At 36.8% G+C, this 20610-nt stretch overlaps 1 protein-coding gene and 1 long non-coding RNA gene across 7 annotated transcripts in view; both read left to right on the top strand.

The window, feature by feature from the left end:
• The window catches only part of usp25 (ubiquitin specific peptidase 25), a 28210-nt gene extending 26445 nt beyond the window's left edge, over window positions 1-1765 (top strand). For all 6 annotated transcript variants that reach the window (XM_059539566.1, XM_059539565.1, XM_059539564.1 and 3 more), the window contains one exon: window positions 782-1765. In XM_059539566.1, the coding sequence (XP_059395549.1) occupies window positions 782-960 (179 nt within the window). In that variant the 3' untranslated portion in view covers window positions 961-1765. The remainder of the gene's footprint in view (window positions 1-781) is intronic.
• Window positions 1766-11817: 10052 nt separating this feature from the next.
• The window catches only part of LOC132127344 (uncharacterized), a 51318-nt gene continuing 42525 nt past the window's right edge, over window positions 11818-20610 (top strand). The window contains exon 1 of the long non-coding RNA XR_009427515.1: window positions 11818-12485. This is a non-coding gene — a long non-coding RNA (uncharacterized LOC132127344). The remainder of the gene's footprint in view (window positions 12486-20610) is intronic.

Below are 20610 nucleotides of genomic sequence, written 5' to 3'. Positions count from 1 at the left end.
CTAGGACTCGTAACTGTGGCACTATCAATGCCTAAACATATTCCTAATGAGTCTGACGTGGTCAGGTGGTACAAGTTGTAGCTCTTAGACAATTCTGAGTTCTCAAGTTGTAATTACGAGTTCTATGAGGACGTGTACGCATTTTACAAGATGGTATCTCATAATAACGGTAATTACGACATGACGTGAATGTAGCTCAAGCAAGTAACTGGCTGCATCTGAAATCGCATACTTCATTACTATATAGTAGGCAAAAAACAGAATATGAAAGAGAAGTATGTCAGAATTCACAGTATTCATAGAAGAGCAGGCAACCCACCTACCCTGATAACTTACCACTTCCACCGAGATTCAATAGTGCACATTCAGTGCACACTTTACTATCCCATGAGGACATGGGAGAGGATTTTGTGAATGGCAGTGAAGCAGCAACTGACTCTAGTAGGTCACATGACCTTGACAACATGAAGAATATAGTGCATTCATACTATATAGCACTTTCTTTTAAAGAAATTACTGTCTTTATGAATAAATCATTGAATCACTCAAACAAATCCTTTTCGGATTTATTTAGGAATGAAATACTGTTCTGTGTTGCAACGGTTCTGATGTGGCTTTATTTGGAACTATTTTCTTTGTCATTTTCTCAAGAGACTACAGTGTATTCTCTGAACTTTACGAGTGCTGCACTACTCTAGCATTTGACTTCCATCTTCTTTGTCAACCACTTTCCAGTTAATAGATAATTGTTCCATCTCAAACTTGTCTTTTTCTTCTACAGCTAATCTCCAGGAGAAGCTGACCGACTTCCTGCCCAAGCTGCTCGACTGCTCAACCGAGATCAAAAGCTTTCATGACCATCCCAAACTACCTTCATACTCCACGCTGGAGCTGTGCGAGCGTTACGGCCGGGTCATGACATCACTCACCCTGAGTCGAACCCCCGCAGATGGCAGATGAGCTGCGCAGACTTCATCTCCCCTCAACTAACACATGCCTTCCTTAAAGCAGGGCTTTCCCAAACCTACCAACCTTTCCTTTCTCTTTTGCTGCTAGAGATTTTACCTTATACTTATCGGTATTATTAATATTATTTTGAGGATTCTGTTATATTTTAAAGCTATTGCAACAGCAAGAATGGTGTGAAACTGGGTAGAGACGAAGAAGAAGCATTAGACGGATAGTTCTCTCAAAGATAAAAGTCTAGTCATCATTTGTTTACCTCGTGTTGTTCCAAACCCATATGAAAAGGAGATGTCTAGCAGAATGTTCAAGCTACTGGGACCAGAGACAGCTTTGGATGGAAAAAAGAAAGTTATATGGGCTCTAAACTACTTGAGGGTATAGAACTGAGGCTGAATTTTCATTTTCAAGTGAACTATCCCTTCAAAGCAAAGAATGGTATCATGATAGTGCTTTAGACATTGGCGCATGCAGCTTTAGCTTTGTGAAACAAGGTTTAGGATTGATTTCAATATTTAGGTTTATTTTAATTTTATTTTCCCTCATTTACCCTTTCACATAAGAAGCAGGTCAACCTGCTGCGCCACCCTCAGTTACAGTGTTACTGCATTGTTTTGTTTAGTTTTTTCTAAGGACGGTGAGTCAAAAATCTGGAGGCTCTTGGATGGGTCTGCAGACCTGACGACTGGGACTTTAACACAAGTTTTAAGTGCTGTGGTTGGCAGCCATGGGACATACTGTGGCTTGTTAATACATTGAGAGAATAAAGTTTTATTTATGGCTCTTTTAGGCCAGATACATATTTTTTTAAATGTTCCTAATCTTTATTGAACTTCGCATTGAATGAAACTGTGCTGTGCTACTTTGGGTATCTCAAAGAGAACAGAGTATGTTTTCCCCATGGACTCTGGACCATGGATAGATTTGACTGCATCTGAATCCTTTTGAGACTCTTCCTGAGTATGTTTTTCCAAAAGAAGTTTCGTAGATACAGAAAATGCCATGTTTTGAGTAAAAAGGCACAAACACTACTGCTTTCCCAAAGAAAACTGATAAGAACACAGTACTATACTGAATCTGTCTTTCACAGTCCATCGCTGTGTATTCGTAGTACAGTGTGCAGCGTGAACTTGCATTATTGAATTGTTAGCTTCAAGGGGGATTTGATGCCAAGCATCAACAAGAACTGAAAGTTTAGCATTCACACTAGTGGAAAATTCCTGAATGGATGTACTCAGCATTAACATTGTACATACACCCTTGTTTTTGTCAAAAAGTGTTTTTTTTTTTTTTTTTTGATTGAAGCAGCTTGTTCAGCACATATATTACTTTAAAGGCTATTAAAAAAAGCTGACACAAATAAACAAACCAAAACCCACTGTAAATGCATGATTCTCTCTGATTTAATGCCATGCTCCACAAGTGAGCGACCTGTGGGAGAGGGTGTATGACCGTGGCCACGCCCATTCTGTTATTGCACAGTTGTAAATTCCTGTTTGATGCAGTTTTTATCTTTACGTAGGTCTTCTGGTTATCATGGTGCAATACATTTGAGCAATTCTTAGAAGCCATCTTTAAAAACTGCAAGCAGGCATAGGCTTTCTAGGAACAGTTTTATTGTATTAGATTTCTGCCAGAGCTGTGCACCCAATGACCCACTTTAGAGAGAAATAAGGTCATTGATGTCGAGATGCAGAGCAGTCACTTTATCACTAGATTAACCAAAGACTTGTTTTCTAAACCGAGAGGAATGACTGAACGCAGTAAATACAATTTCTTCTAATGTGCGGATTAACTGCATACATAAATCTGTTACCTAGATCTAGCCTAAAAACCTCATTACTGTGCGTGTGCATTAACCGAAGGTAAGATTAAATGTGTTGAGATCGTTAATTTTTTTTTTTTTTTTTTTTTTTGTAGTTAGTATTTTACCATGCACTATCTAAAACTACAATCAATAACAATAAAAAATATACATTAAAAACTGAGCTTCGTAAAGATTTAAGTGATAGACGTTGTGATGGCAGTTTGGCGCGAAGCAGTGTAATAATCCGCGCGCATAGTTTGTTGTTAGACTACGCTGAATTCGCAAGTTCGCAACAGTGTTACCTTATCGAATTTTAGCGACATTTGTTAATTTTTTTGAAACAAAAAGTGGTCATTTATCTTTTCTGGATAATATTTAGGCCAACTGGGGGACATTTCTACCCTGACACGTAGGCTTCATAAAGATTTTTCAGAAGGTGAGTGACTTTTGTTTGTTTACTTCAGCTCAAACTAAACATCCTAACTGACAACTGAAATACCGACCTCAATCATAACATTCACAGAAAATAAAAATATATCACAAATAATGTTATCATCTCAAGTTTGGATGCTGATGACACTTGAAGAATCTGGAAAAGATTAATATGACACTCAGAGGAGGCTGGTTAGCTCGGGGCCAAATGTTTGTAGTTATTTATTAACGTAACGTTAACCTATTTAAATATTTTAGAATTTTCCTTTTTGTACTGGTAACAGAATTGGATTAATAGTTTAATTTTATATAAATTTGTGTAAAAAAAAAAACAAACAAACAGAGAAATCTTCCTCACATTTAGCAGAGGAAGACTTGACTATATGAATTGAACTTTTGCAGTTTTGCTTCTTGCCTTTTTAGGAATATATTAACCCAGGGCATCTGTACTGGTCGACCAATATGGGTGCAATATTTAAACCTTCAATTATCACATTTGTTCCCTCCTTATCCTGAATTTGTGCATTCAGCCTTGGATTACTCCTCAATATGAATTTCATGCAAAGCTGCTTTACTGGGACCATCATAATCTGTGAAGGGATTTATCTGCTTCTGTCTCATTATCTAACCATGTCCAGACAACCGGATCTGTTGCGTACCTTGTAATTGAGTTTTTGTCCTCGTCTTTCTTCTTCACTTCAACGAATCATTGCTTTCTGATGCCTTCAGGGGCTTTTTTATATTAGTTTGTCTTCAAAAGGTCAGGTGATGTATCTGTAAAACATGACCTGTCCCAACTGTTGACTGTCACACTCCACTGATAACAGCCTGCTCGTTTCCATGGAGATATTTCATTGTCTGACTGTCTAGACGCCCAGTGACACCTGACACGTCAGGCCCGGGGGTCGCAGTTGGCCGTGCGAGTCAAAAATCGAAGGCTCAGCTGCCCTCTTCATCTGCTGTGTGTCCACAGAGACATTAGCAAATACATCGCAAAATGCAGGGGTCTGTTTAAATCACTGCTTCTTTTAATAATGTAAGGCCATTTGTCATTATTTTACTGAATGGCATGTAGGGTTGGGCATTGTTTGAATTTTATCAATTCTGATTCTGCTTATCAGTTCCAATCCTTATCAGTTCCCAGTTTTAACTCCAGTGTGATTAAAAAAAATTAAGTCAAACAATTCGATATCAAACATATGTATTCTTTGTCTCTTTTTGCTAAACGTTTAATTGTTGCTGAATACCAACCATAAAAAACGTACTTGATTAACAGCTGTTTGTGTGCAAAATATAGAGCTGCACTAATGGAGGTTGTAGTTCTCTCACAATCTGAAGAAAAAACAAACAACAAAACAAAATCTCATGGAATTTATGAATGGAATGATTCAATGAGTCATTTATGATTTAGCCTACTTGCATTTCATTACTGGATGAATCAGTATTTTTGAATGAATAAGGCAAATACATTTTTAACAGCCCCTTTTCGCCACATAAAAAGAAAAAAAAGATGTGCACACAGGAATTGATTGGTGGAATTGAAATTTTAATTTTACTACAATTATCCGATTCCTGACCTTGAGTAACCAATTCTGGAATTGGAATTGATTTTCAATTCCCAACCCTGCATGGGATGTTCTTTTATATACCTATTTGAATAGAAATTACTATAAGCTTGAATAACTTTGTTTAAATGTTAAAGGTTTGCTCAAAATGAAAGCTGTCATTGTTAACACACCGTCATGATGTTATATTTAGTTTGAGTAAATTTGTTATGTGCTTTTATAGCTTTTCTTTTGATTTTGGTTTAATGTTTCTATATAGCTTTAATTAACGTTTTTGTTTAGTTTTAGTAATTTTAGTTCTTCAACCAAGGCAACAATTCAAATTTTTACACAATTTTAACATTTTCATTTTATACTGATAACAAAAACTAAAAAGAGAAACATGATATTTAAACAAAATATTTTCAAATATGGACTGACATGCGGTGATTTCTGGGAATGTCAGTTTAGATTTTCTGACTGTAAATTATACATTGATTTGTTCTTTTTTACTTGTAAAAAGTGTACAATTAACAGCATTTTCTGTAAAATCACATAAAATGTCTGGTTAGATCTTTTACAGTTTTTCCCTGTCTATGGTACAGGAAATTACTGTTAACTTATTAATATTTTACAGTTAAAATACAGTGTGAGATTTTAAGTTTAAGTTTTTCATTTAATATTTATATTTTAGATCATTTTAGCTTCATTTCAATTTATTAAACCAAAATATATTTTTAATGGACTTATTCTTAGATACGATTTAGTTACAGTTAACTGTACCTGACATGCATGTTGCCATTTTTATGGAACACAAAAGGATAATTTCAATACAAATTTCATTCATGGTGAAACATGTTCGTACATGTCTTTCACACAAAGTTTTTCTAAAGTCATGTTATAGCTTTGTATGATGAACAGATTGTGAACACAACAAGGCTTTAAATGTTGAAATGTGAACTAGTAAGAAGAATAGTTTTTCTGTTTGGTGTGATGAAGTCTAATTTTTGTGACAGCCTCTATAGCCAAAATTAAGCCATTTGTTAGTGGGGTATTACTGATTTATTTTATGTCATAAAGTGTGACAGTATCTTAATCTTGTCAACCAGAGATCTTTTTGCATGCATTTAATACAAAATCAATTAAAGAATTCACTGAATTTGAGACTAGAAGGAACTAGAAGTTCACAAATACTAACTCAGTTCCAGCATTTGGAATCATTCCTGCCTTCTGTTTATTAATGATTAAACAATTGATCTTGGTTTTCATCTTTAATTTAAATTTAATCAACTCAGTCTTTCTCAGCATGCTGTTTTTTGAGAACTGCAATAGGTGCAACACAAACCCCAATTGTCTTATTTTGCTGCATTTCTGCAAATCTGGTGTTTTGTCATTAAAAATTCTGCTTAGGTAGAATCCTTAAGATTTGCTGAATGATCTGACTCTGAATCAGCAGTTAAAATGAGAACTGAACAAATATGGCTGCTCTATTGTCTTTTTTGCTGCGTTAAGTCCCGTGTGATTGGCCGGTTGGCAAGGCACACTGTTTGATTTACCGTATATGTTCTGTTACAGTATTATTTTATTTCAGACTGTCTGGAATGATCTTGTGTGACAAAATCAGGACCAGGACTGGATACAGAGTGTAACCAGCTGCTAAAATATCCTCGGTCCCTTGAGGCAGCCAGAGGCTGTTCTCTGAGAACCCAGCAAGAGAGGACATTCTGTTCAAAGCTATTCAATGGGGATATTTTTTGTTCGAGAGATTTTTTTTTTTCCTCCTTCTTGAACTGAATATCAATCAACGGTCGCCTCTTTAGTGTGCTAAAGCTCGGGGGTAAATCACGCCACCTCCAGACAAAAATAAATAAATAAAATCACGAATGAGTAAGAGAGAGACAGAGAAATGATGTGGAATTGCCAGCTATCTGTTCCTTCGTGTTTAATTATGCTCTCTCCGCGTTGCTGGCGTCTGGGTGTCAGAGACCATGATTTTATCACAAACACTGCAGCTCAGCGGGGTGCGCGGTAATAGCGAGATGGGTCGAGATGGGGGCAGTCAGGTTGAGAGAGTTAGTGGGCCATGGGGTGGTTTTGGGACCCTCTCAAGGTGCCTCTTCCATGGAAACGCAGCTGGCTGAACAAGATTCCCAACCGTCGACGAATAAGAGACAAGCTGGGCTCTGTCTCAGCACGGGCCGCACTGTTACCAGGAGCCGACAGCCAATCACATCCCTCCGTGGCCCATTTCGACAAATGGTCCTTTTCTGCGACCAATCACAGGTGAGCAGCCTTGTGACATCATACAATAATGAATTAGACTCATCGTAAAGCTTTTTTCCTAAGGCCGATTGGCTTTCCAAATGAGTGATTCTGCCTCAGGAGTTGGAGCGGCATCGGTGTTGGATGCCCATCTCTCTTCACTATCTTTGTCCAGGTTACGGGATTTCACGGTTGGGGCCTTTTGATCGGTCCCCATGTTTCCCAGCTCTGCATTTGGTTTTATTGTGCATTAGTGCTGACCCTGACCAATCACTTTCAATCACCATAATTCTCTGATTAAAAAAAGCGAAAAGCTTGGAAATATGCCATGAGATGGATGAATAGCTCTTAGGTCATTTCAACCCTGGACAGGTTCCAGAGTTTCACTTACCAATGACGTGCCGTCAATCTCTCTTTCTTTCTCTGTATCCCTCTCTTTTTCAAATGGCAGTCGATCCTTACCAAATGACACTACAGTAAATTTTAGAGACACACTTTTAGGTATATTTGTCCATTTTGAGAATATTGTCATCACTGATATCCATGCCTGTTTGACAGCTTAACAGAAGTGGTAGTTTCCCCTTGAGCTGGTTTCAAATTTTTCATCTTATGTGTGAATGATATGCAATTTTTTTAAGTACTTCCTAGAGTAAATATTGTTATATCAGGCACACTGCTCTCTAAATATTCAGCATTTGTCATTGAAAATCTTCCATTGGTTGACCAGTTGGCCTAGATTGTAAATAAATCTTTGCTTGAATCTTGCTTAAGCTCTTCAATTAAAAATCATAGCAAATTTGTCATGGGATCTTGACAAAACTTATGGTTTGACTGAATGTCATTTTAGTGTAGAAACTGGTATGAAGTTGTTTGACAAAGGATAAAGGAGATATTTTCTGTCTTTGGGTATTATATTATTTGTATTATATATGTTTGGATAACATGTCAGTGACCACAGCTGTACTTGTGTCAGTTAGTGCTGCCCTGGAGACTGCTGTATGAATAAGCCATGTTTTCATTCCTCCAACAAATTAAGATGAAAGTAAATCTGGCTCTTAATATTCTACAGATGGTATAAAATGAATGTATCTAGTATTGTAGTTTAGACAAATGTTACTTGAAAATATATACAAGATACTTCTCTGAGTTGGTTCTTTAATATAGTTTATATAGGCCTGTTTTATGTTAATTTTGGTACATATGGTTTTGTATTTAAAAACAATGCTGTGGTTTAAGGAGTCTGATTTGTTTGTTGGCTTTAGATTGTGTTGATTCAGACCTTTGTTTGCATCCATAAGAAATGTAATTGTCTCCAAGCTGACCATGTATAGGTAAAAGTTCAAAGTAGAATTATAATATTTATAATTTTTTAGCTGCAGACAGTTGAAATGGTGATGTGATTGAAAATACCCACAACCTCATTAAACATGATATGAATTCTCCACATTCTCCACTCGCCTCTCATCAAGTGACCCAGCCAGCACAGCAGCTGATATCTGGAGTTTAACAGCCTCCGGAGAAGGTGGCAAAAAACCACTGAACACATTTCCTACACTGTTATATTTTTACTCGTTCTGTTATTTACATAGTTAACCTGAAATGGCAGCCCATCTTACTTCATAATGTGTTGTGAAATGGGAAAAAGTGTAGGGCAGAAATTTTATCCATTGGAAAATGTATTGTTTTTGGAAGATATCTGTGGCTGTGTTCAGAATCAACTGCTAGCATACTGAATACAACACAATATATACTACATTAAGCCTACATTAAAAAAAAAAAGTTAATAAAACTGTAAGCATAATTTCTCTTTTCAAATAGTGCTATGGTACAATGTAATGGCATGACCTCATCAAAATACAGAGTACTCAGACAGTAAAGGCTAGGGTCACGGTTCAGTGCCCAGGAAATGCACTCACTTTTGAAATGTGTACCTTAAATGCTATATAAGTTGGTTTTGGATAAGTGTGTGCCAAGTGCGAAAATCTAAAGTGCATGCATAAATCAGCAAGTGGCAAGGTATTGTCTTCGCCTCTTATATATAAATTATATATAACTTGTATATAATATTGCATTTCTCATCTATTTTGCTGTTAAAAATGCCCTGCCTTTTGACAGTCTATTAATAAAATAATGTCAAGAAAGTTTAAAATCAAAACTGATATTACTTGCACTCGGCATCCGTCACTTTGGGATGCAATATTGAGGAATACAATATCAGACCTGCCAACCTGTATGCATTATGCAGGGAACTACTACTAACTTTTTCCACTGGTGGCACTTGCGCTACTAACTTTTTCAGTTACTGGCGCAAAACATGATTTGGTGACACCAATTATTTATAATTTGTTGGGGTTAGAGGGGCCCCGGTGCAGGTTGTACAGTGGGCCCTGTTTAAAATTGTATAATTTGTACTGTATGTTCATTCTATTTATTTATTTGTGCTATTTATACAATGTTTACATTTTTTAAGTTTGTTTTTGTTAATTTAAAATAGCACTGCATAGTCTTCACTGTCAAATAAAATACACAATCAAACTAAAATGTATTTAGACACCTTCAACATTTCTCACATTATCACAGTTTATTTGCTGTAGTTTAGAAATTGGTAATAAAATATGACAAGAACTCAGGGTTAAACTGTGTCAGAACAAATTCATCTTGATAATGTCAGATAACTTTGATAGAAAGATATGTAATGGAATCAACTAAAACTTCAGACAACTGTCAGTATGACAATATTTACACAACTATCAATACTTTGTTGAACAGTTACCAAGCAAGCAATGCTTAGTTTTGTTCAGTCTGTGGTGTGAAAAGGTTGCATTAGCAATTAAAGAAAGAAACACTTAAGCAAAACATGGTCAGGTCCCTAATTAATTTTTTTTTATTTTTTTTTTATCAATTTCACTAGTACTCTACAGTATGAAGAATTTTTGGGTATAATATTTCACAGACCGCTATTTTGCCATACTCACTTACATAAATGAACTAGTGTCCTTCACCCACTAGTAAAACAATATAATCAATTCTGTCTGATTTTTGGATTGACTTTGGATAAATTCTTGTTAAAACTACAAAGTAATTCAGTCAAGAGCAGTGAGTGATTTACTTCTATTTTCATACATTAAAGACACTGAGAGCAGAGCTAGTAAATTAGGCGCGGTCACTTTAAGAGACAAACGCATCCATTATAATACATTATAATAAGATACATATCCGATTTCTTTCTCAACTCTTTACTTTCACTTAAGACATAACCACAGACTTTTTCGAACACACTTTCCAAGACGGGTATTTTGACATATTTTGTATGTATTTGTTGTCGGTACAAAAGCAAGAATACTTTGAGACGCGTCTCTGCTTGCGCCCTGAACACAAGAACACCGCGGTGCTAAATTGAGCTCTTTCGCTTTTCGCTTTTTTTTTCTGTTTATTTAAACTGCGATTTGTATTTGTTCGTTCAGGTGCAGTAGGACGCAAACGTCCTGCAGGAGGACGCAAACGTCCTGAAGGAGAGCTCGGTTCAGTGTTGCTGTCCGTGAGACGCGTCTCTCTCGTGCGCACCGAACACAGCGCGAGAGTAACCAGCTACTCAGTTCAGCCTTCCCGCATCGCGGGGCTGAAGCCAACTTGATGTGTTGAATGCTCGGAGTACGTTATAAAACGTATTATTAAAATACACATTTCTGTTTTAATAAATGCTCATATTAAATCATAGCATAACACATAAGTAGGTACAAAAATAATCAGTGATACATTTGCGACCCTATAAATATTTGGGTTGCAATGGCATTTCAAAAGGTCGCATATGCGACCATTTTGGTCGCAGTGTAGTTCCCTGTTATGACCTCAAAATATTGTCACTCCAAACTATGCAAAAATCTAGTGATGCCTCTGTCCACACGCAGTATTCAACCAATCAGGGCGGGTTTGTTTGTTGTTGCATTTTAAATAATTTCCAAAAGCCATGGAAATATTTCCATTTCCATTTTGCTGTCAGAAGTACATGAGCTTTTGTTTTGCGATTCTTCGCAAATTTAGAAGGAGCACCGCCGCGCCAAACGGACAGCTCAATTAAATAAAAGGCACAATAACTCTGACTAAAATATACATTTTGCAGAATATATTAGTAATTGGACAATAAATGTGACATGTAGAGTTTTAAACCTACAAGTAATAGGGCTGCACGATGTGTAGTTTAAGCATCGATATCGCGATGTACGAATCCACGATAGTCACATCGCAGGATGTGCGATGTAGGCTGTCGTAGTTGATCCGTTATTCATTAACCGTACGGGCCAGCTGCTCCCCGGCACTTAACGAATGTGATTCACAGATTAATTGCACAAATTAACCAATAGAGTGAAAGTTTATCATTTGCATGTGTTTTTAAGTCCTGTCAGTTTAGGGTGCATATAAGAACGAGCAGAGAGAGAGAGAGAGAGAGAGAGAGAGAGAGCGAGCGAGAGAGCCCCGGCCGCAAGCGCACGCTTACCTTCACTGTCTTCAAACAACATGAGCGCCGTCTTGCTTTCTCTCCCTTGCGCATATTAATCAAAAATGTAAGCTGAAAAGAAAAGTCATTTAAGAGGTGAAGCAAGTTCCTTTGCCAATTTAGTAGGATGACAAACTTTCACAAAAATAATTGATTAAGAAAGTAAATAAGTATAAATTTTTTTATTATTATTTTATCAAAGAAGAGTAAATCAAATTCTTATAATATAGAACTCTCTTGAAGGTTGATATTAATATACTAGTGAAAAGTTCAAAATCTCAAATGATTTGCTCTCTTCTCTTGTTTTAGCAGTGCTATACTTTCTCTAGACACATGTCTGTTTAGCGGTTACGCCTGCTTAAGCACACACAGGCTCTCTTACATGCACTTGCTATGTCTGACCCGCAGGTCATGCTGAAGTGACTTTGTGCCCCATTTGTAACTGGGCCTCTTTGAAAGCGGGCCTCGCATTCCTGCTCCGTCGGACGGGGACGTCCTGCTTATTGCCAGCGAGTAGGAAGTTTCTGCCGTTAGGGATTATGTGCTGTTTCCTCACTCAGAAGCTTTCGGCTTGTCCCCTCCCACTTTCGAAAAAGCAGCGACTCCACAAACTAGAAAACGGAGCAAACTAAATACCTGCCTCTCTGACCACCAGCTTCAGCCTTTCAGCCCTGCTCGTCTGCGCTTGTGCGATTGCTGGGAGGAGGCAGCCTCGTTCCATCCGCTTTTGTGTGGTTGTACAGAAGTGCTGCGGTTGGGAGGAGGAGGAGGTGAAGGGGAACAGCTGCTCCCCCACAGAAGCCGGTTTCCCAGCCTGACAGGCAGCGAGAGCAGCCAGTGCCGGGGCTTTTTTCCCGGGGGTTGGTTCGCAAGTCTCCGCAGCTCCAGCTAGGAGGGAGATTTTTATGGCGGCGGCGAAACACGAAATGGACCAGAACAAGTAGGATTCTTTCCTTCACAAGGCCAGGCTCTCATGATCTCCGTGAGTACTCTGCCTTTTTTTTTTTTTTTGCTAAAGTTGCATGGACACAAAGGATCGTACAGTCATCATTCTTTTTGTGTTGTTTTTTTTTTGGTTCTCTCTGCCTCTCTAAACTGTCAAGTACTCAGTTTCCTGTGAGAAACAACTCAGGCAGCTTATTACTCGCGTTTAGCTGTAGGTTACGTGAAAAGGGAGCTTTGTGCTTTTGAATTGCAACTGAGCTAAAGGGTCACGGCCAGAGGCATCAGTGCTGTGTGTGTATATGTACAAACCAAATACGGACTGCGATCTGATAAAGAATGTTTATGAATGTTTAGGAATCCTCTGGCCTTGCTTTTGGAAGTTATGGGATGCGACAGCATGCTTTGAACTTGGCAGAGAGTGAGAAACTTTGCGTAAACTGTTGGAAGGACTGTATGGAGACTCGCTTGCACTGTTACACACTCATGGCTGCCAGGTTTTGAATCAGTGTTTCTTTGATACAGTATTTAAGGAAATATCTGAACGTATTCTTTTTTCTTCTTTTTTTTGCCAGAATGCTTTTTAAGAGAGTAGCATTAACCTTAAAGAAATTAAATACCTTTTTATTTAAATATATATGGTATGTAAATCATGTATTGAGGATCTTTTGTTAACCTTTATAAGCTTTGATTTCATTGAGAGGCTGATTAATATGCAATATTTAGCTCAAGTGAATAAATTGAGTTACTATTTCTCAATGTTTAGTGTCAAGTTTGTTAATTTATTCAAGAACTTTAATATATCATAACACAATACATATTAGTAGTAAATAGTGTCTGCTATATAATTTAAGCCATTTTGACGTCTAATTGGCTTGTTGGTGCAGTCATTTCTTAATCCAACTATATTTATTTGTTTCAAAAAGCATTTTATCAGTCTAATGTTTGCCATTATTCACATGATTTGTTTTTTAGACAGCCTGTCTGTCTGATGCTGTGGCACTTCACCTGTTCTTCCAGAGCCTGAGTCCTGTAAAATGTCTTTTTTCTTTAGGAGAAGCCTTCCTTCACCTTTTTCTGTTGCCCCCTCAGATGACCTTGTGTCACAGGAATGAGATGTTTGGACAGGCATTAATGTGCGGCTTTCTCTTCTAGAGTGCTTTTTCAAAGCACGGCCAGAGGCATGGAAAAGAGGGAATGCATGAAAAGAAAAAAGGCGGAGGACAAAAAGGCAAAGGAGTCGAGTAGTTTTAGCTTAGCTTTCAGTTTCCAGGCCATTTTTATTTTTTATGTAAGGTGGGATATTGCAGTTTAGTTGTCAACAGAGCACAGAGATCGAGAGAGAGCGAGTGAGCGAGGGGCCACCGCTGAATCTAGTTCTCTATTTTAGGTATGTAGGTCACTATCCTCTGAAGTAGCATATCTGCACACCTTCTTAATTAGGGTTTCTGAATTCTTTGTGGCAGATGGTTTATTTTTGGCTCTTTCCTGTTCTATATTAAAGTTTCTTCAGGGCACATCAAATTGATGGCCAGGCTTTTAAAAAACACAAAGATCTTGTCTCTGATCTCCTCTCCAGTACTCAGTTTAGACCAATGTTTCATCTAATTTGAGGTTCATGATGAGGAAAACCTATTTCTATTGGGCAAACCCATCAGTCACCTGAGAAGAAGCACTTCTGAAACACTGTACTAGAACTGTGCAGTAACTACGAACCTAGGAAAATACATAAATCATATAATATATATCATAAATTATATAATATTATATAAGGAAAAAATAGGCTTTCTCTGTCGTTCTGTATTTGCACATGCACATGCAAATTCTAATTACTATATTTTCATCTAGTGACCACATAATTTTTTTACTATAGGAAACATTTATATGATTATATGAGATACATTTTCTCATCTAGCAAGATATAATTAAAGCTCCATGCAAAATAATAAGGAAATCGCTGTTAAAGAAATTTTAGTTGAAATATAGCATGTCACACACTAGGAAATGTCAGTTTTCCTCTCGGTTTGTGTCTTTTATATCTATATTTTTTATATAGGCTAATTATGGCAGGATGATACTGGTATTTGATATAGATATAAATTGGTTATACTGTATAGAGGCTTAACTGTTTTTGACCTCTGAGTTGAGATAATAGTCTGTGATCTGAAAAACAAAAATTTAATATAATAGTGCATGACGTTTGTGGGCTTCTGTATGTTTGGAAACAGTCATTACTTTAGCAATTCCATTTTGTACCGCTATGAACTTGAATTACTTATACTGTTATAGGATGCCATCCTTGTCCCTCGAATTAATCAAATGTGTTTCCACAAGATTTGTAATATCTTAAATTAGGCTGTAGAACCACTATTGTTTTAGGATTTTTGAGTTTTTATTTGTCTGTGCTGGAGCAGAAGTGGCACAAGGAAAGTTTCCACAAGATTCCACAAGATTTGTAATATCTTAAATTAGGCTGTAGAACCACTATTGTTTTAGGATTTTTGAGTTTTTATTTGTCTGTGCTGGAGCAGAAGTGGCACAACTTAGAGGGAACATTGGTTCAGTCCCTAATGAGCAGTGCTCCTCTTAACTTAGTGATTTTGACAGGAAGGAAAGAACATTGTTATTTTGTTAGTGTGTGTGTGTTCTTGTCGCACTGCTGTGGTTCTAACGGGCTAAAAGGTGGATGCATACTTGCTCTCTGTTGACAGGCAGAACGCTGAGTGCCGAATGTGTTTAACTGCCTCGCAGGCTGTAAATTTGTCACACTGTCATTTGCCGACATGTTTTACGAAAAAAAACCATGTTTCTAGGTATTAGGTTTCTGCAGAAGCTCATAAGATCATAACTGGAAAGTTCAAGATTTAAAAACTTTTTTGACATCTTGTGAACAGAAACACTTCACCTTCTTTCTATTATTTGTTTTAGTAAGTTCTGTTCATATTAAATTTGATCAAGTTTTTATAAGACATTTGGATTAATAAACCATTCTAATAAGTAATAATTTTAGCCTAATTTAATGGAAATAATTTTAGGCAGCTTCTCCAGGTTTGATTCTATCACCAAGGTTTTCAAGAACTACTTTTAATATATAAAATCCATTATTTATTTCTTTATTTTTATCAGTTCTGAACTGTTTTCAGTATTAAGAAGTATAATTGTTTTTAATCCTGCATTTTAGCTAAAATAAAATAAATAATTATTTTAAATAATTATATTTGTTTTAATTTAAGATTTGAAGTCTCACATTCATTTTGTTTAAATCATAAATCTTCCTTGCATTCCTTCGGGCTTTAGTTCATTAGTTTAGCCAAATTCTGACACTCCAAAAATTATTAGTTTGACTACAGTTGTCAGTGTAAAGGTTTCAAATCCCTGGTTAAATGGGATTTATAGAGGGAAACACCCACACAGACACACACACATACACAGGTTTTTTTATCGAAAAAAGGCACTAAGAAGCTTTCTCTCTCACACACACACACACACACACACTCACACACTCACAATTTGTGTCCTGGAGAGCCATAAAAGAGATGATGTCATGTCTGAACTGGAGACCGTGTGTGTTTGCGCTGATCTGTTTCTCATTCAGAACCATTGAATGGGCCAGATCGCTCTGAAAGAAGACCAAAAAAAGCTATGAAATCCCCAGCAGACGGCCTGAAAATTGCCTATTCTAGTCAAATTTAATAGAACTCAATCTTCTATAAAAAACGTAAACCAGTTTTTCTGTACATTTTAAAGGTTTATACCTATTCCAAGAGGGATTCAGCTTGCTTTTGACAGGTAACTTATTTCAACATATTGAAAGGCTACATTTGATTTTAGTATGCTATATATACAATGAAAGCTTTAACAATAAAAAATATTTTATTGTATTATTTTTCATGCAGGTATTTTTTTTTTTAAGTACAGGCTTTGTTAATATGACACATCTATTTAGAAAAGCAGTGTATGTTAAATTTCACATGCGTTATTGTCTGTTACACATATTCCACAAGGAATTTTGACAGACTCTGCATGTGTGATGATTGTGATTTGAAAGTTTTACTGGTATTTTTAGTGACCTTTCAGACTGTTCACACATTGCAGAACAAAATAAGCATATTTAGTGAATGTTCACTACAGTTCATGTGACATCATTTCCTACTCAATGGCAGGTGCACAGTCACAGGGCTCTTGGGGTGAAACACTTCTCTTTGTTTTTACGGCTACTCAGAGACCTTGTTTTGTCCTTGTTTACTTGTTAAATGTCCAGCAGTCTTTCATTCTTGGCTTTTTGATGTCCGAAAGGGATGGGGTGGGACTGCATGGAGAACTGCTCTTCATCAAGGGCTTTTGACTGCTGTCTGAAGAGAGGGGAGTATTTCAGACAAAAGGCAAACACACATATTTGGTGTTAGACAAAGGCTGTCCTGGGCTGCTCAGCAAGGGGTTAAACTCTTCTTTTGTTTGAACGCAATTAGAAGATCACTAGTTTGTCTTGTCCTGTCATCAAGACTTTACATTTGAACACTCAAGAAACCTGTCAAGAATGTGTGTAGGTCATATTTCACCACAAAATGTCAAATTAATTTAAAAGAAATTCATGTGTATATTTAAATAGAATCTTTTACGTTAAATTATTTACTTGAGAGTTAAGTACATTTCACCACCAAATAAACAACAAAAATCTCATTACTATAATGTAAAAAAAATTGACATTTTATTTGTAGAATATTTATAGATAATAATAATTTGTCGTACTGCTTAATTTTGATTTAGATAAAATCTTTAGTAATTTTATTTAAATAAAAATGGATCCATTAGATTAACTTCTCTTAAAAAAAAATGCAAAATGCATAATTACTATGAGAATCACCAAAATGATGGGAATTACAAACAAAATGATGTACAGTAGCCAGAAGCAATACAGTAATTGGAATGCAGAAAAATCTGCCTTATTGACACTAAATTAATATCACAATGCAAAATATGATTTATTATTCTTTAGATTTTCTGCTGAAATATGACTTATGTTTTTATACGATTCATTTTTAAGCAAAGCTGTTGTATTTCTATTTTTTTGTAAATACTGTTTGTGTTTGGTTCTTAGGCTAGCTAACCTTTAATTTTCTTTCTTTTTTTTATCTTCTCTGATTACAAAAGTTACTTTAAGTTGTGAAATGAGCTTGCTAACAATTATTTAACATACTTTAAATGTCAAGTATATTTTAGATTTTTTATTTGTGAATAAAATTCCTCAAAATACAAAGGAATCCTCCCGTTTTGGGGCAGACACAGGGGAATGCTTTGGAAAAGTGTGTGTGTATGTGTTGGACTAAAGCGTCCTTGAGAGGCAGGTTTAGAGGCAATAAAGGGAGATCTGGGAAGTGGAAACTCAATAGCGGCAGGGGCTTGTGTTGCTATTGTGCTCATGAAGTCTCCAGCATCTGTAGACAGCAGCCTGTGAAGTAATGAGTCGTCTAGGTTTATATTGACTGGTCTGGTGCGGTGGCCATGGGGACGATTACATTTGCTATTGAGAGTGAAAGGATTACACATCTAAAATAATTGAAATGCAGGGAATGAATAGATGGAGGTTGAAAATGAGGCTGTCGCTCTGCTAACCAGCCTCCCTCCGTCTCCCTTTCTGATTTTTTTTTTTCACCTTTACTTGACATCTCAAGAGCAGGACTGTGAAGATTATAGTTCTTTCGCCTCCACATTTTAAAAGTGCAGGTGTTTTACAAAAACTGAATTGACTATATTGACATAAATTGTAAAAATGTTAGTATATTATATTAAAACATTTCAAGTGTAATCCTGTCATTTAGGGCTACACGATTAGAAGAAATATGTATTGTATTATTATATTTAATTTTATTTTCATAAATTAAGTTATTAATGTCATTTAGGGCTTTACAATTCTGATGTTATTTTAATCATGATTAAAATTGATTATTTTCCTTTATTGAATTAATTGATAGAACATAATTTTCCATTATTAGAATTCCCATGTTCTAGTTATTGGAGGGTAAACAATCTACATTGCAAGACTGTAATTGTTTTCAAAACAAACATGTTTTAAATCAAGTATTTGTATATAACAGGGCATAAATACACTGCTGTAATTGTCGCTTTTAATGATGCCATCTGTAATCTTAATCTTAATTAATTGTGCAGCCCTAATATCTAGGGATGCACCGAAATGAAAATTCTTGGCCGAAACCGAAACACCGAAAAAGAGAAAACCAAGGCCGAAAACCGAAACCGAAACCCCGAAAGAAATTATCCCAATTATTAGTACCATTGCATTTATTGCTATGACCGTGTACTAACTTTACTAAAATTAAAACATTGCAATTGCATAAATTAATATTAAAGTTTCAAAGATAATTACAATTACATAAATTATAAAAAAACATAAAAATGCATAATTACAAATTATGCAAATATTTATTAAGCACATTGCAACAATGCACAGTATAAAATAAAATTCAAACTAAAATTTAATCCCACTCATCTGTATATTAAATAATAATGTACAGGCCTACTGGCCTGCAGAAAGGTTTTAAAATTAACTGTTCTCTCATAAAGAGTGCATTTAGGTGAAGAGCATTTGAAATTTTTCTCTGTAGGACTAGAAAGTGCATTACTTCTCCAGTAGGCAAGACTGTTATCACTTCTGGGGATGGGGACTTCAGACAGATAACCATCTAGCTGTTGAGCAGTTGAGCTTGTCATCTGCCTGACATTTGAGAAATATTTGAGAGAGTGTATTTAAATAGGGCCAGGGCATAAATAAACATTTTTATCAAATTAAAGCAGAAATCTAGCAAAAAATCTAGCAGAAATATGGCTACAATCTGATATTATGCATGTATATGTATATGTGTGTGTATTATATATGCAGAGACGAGTCTTTTTTTTTTTTGCGCTCTGATCTCAGTCTCCTGCGCTTGGCGCTTCTCCGTTTCCACGCGGGTTCTCCGCATCCAGCGCGGCCTGGAGCATTTCTCGTGTGCTCTGCCATATTTCCGCGTCCAAGTAATGGTCTTTATAACGCCGATCAAGCACATTCGCGATGAAGTGCGGAGGATCCGAAAAGATCTCAGTGAGACGTGTGCTAACAGACTCTATAAGACTGTACTTTTCTTTGTTTTCACTTCGTGGTCCGTCTCAATCTCTTTGTTAGGAGACGCTTTAGTGCTGCGAATAAAGGAATAAGAATAGAGAGAATGTTCTCTATTAAGACCCACTGGTGTGAAGTGAATGACGCGGGGAGCTCGTGGTCTGCGCTATGCAGGTGCACGTGCAGGTCGCGGTTTCTGTTTGCGTCATCATAACATTTCGGCCGTGTTGTTTCGGTAATAAAAGTGTTTCGGCCGAAAACCGAAAATGCACTTTTTGGCCATTTTCGGCCGAAAATTTTCGGTGGCCGAATATTCGGTGCATCCCTACTAATATCCTTTTATTCATTTTAAATTGCATGTAAAATTTGTGGATCTGATGAATGTTACAGTTGAACATTTTCTCTTTAATTATTTTCTGGTTTTATGCATTTTAAACATTTTTAAAAGTGAAAAAAATTTGATTGCTGTTAAAAGCTCTCCACTAGGACGATACACTAAGACTTTTTCACCGTGAGCGGGTACCCGATATGTGGGCCTAGACCAGCCTTCGGAGAGCGGGGTTGGGTCTCTGTTTACAGCCTCTGTGATTGGTTTCACTTACGGTCGGCCGGAGAGGCAAACATATGCGTGCACTCATGAGACCGAAAGCTCTTGAGGGGTCCGCCGGAGCAGAGGGCGATCGTAACACAGCTGAGGGACTCAGACGTCTGAACCGGAGCAGTCTGCCAGCAGCAGAGCATGGTGAACTCTGTGCCCTGGTGTCAGGGGGACAGAGGGGGTGGGATGCATTGGTTGAAATCCCCAGACCACGCTGTAATAAGATCAGACCTTAATGGTGGTCAGGGTATATTTGAGATCCAGTCCATATTGGCTCTGTCTGGAGTGTCAGTTGCTTAAGTCTGGGCTTTTGGGCAGCAGACGTTTGAGTGTATCTTTGGAATAACCGAGAGCTGATGTGACGTTGTTGTTTTGTGTTTGTGTGCAATGTCAGACCTGTTCCACATCAAGGTCAGCAGAAGACTCAACTTGGACAGAAACACAATATCA

Source organism: Carassius carassius, chromosome 45 (assembly GCF_963082965.1).
Source record: "Carassius carassius chromosome 45, fCarCar2.1, whole genome shotgun sequence".
Classification (NCBI taxonomy): Eukaryota; Metazoa; Chordata; class Actinopteri; order Cypriniformes; family Cyprinidae; genus Carassius; species Carassius carassius.
Note: the sequence above shows the minus strand (reverse complement) of the source record. Positions and strands in the feature narration are given on the sequence as shown.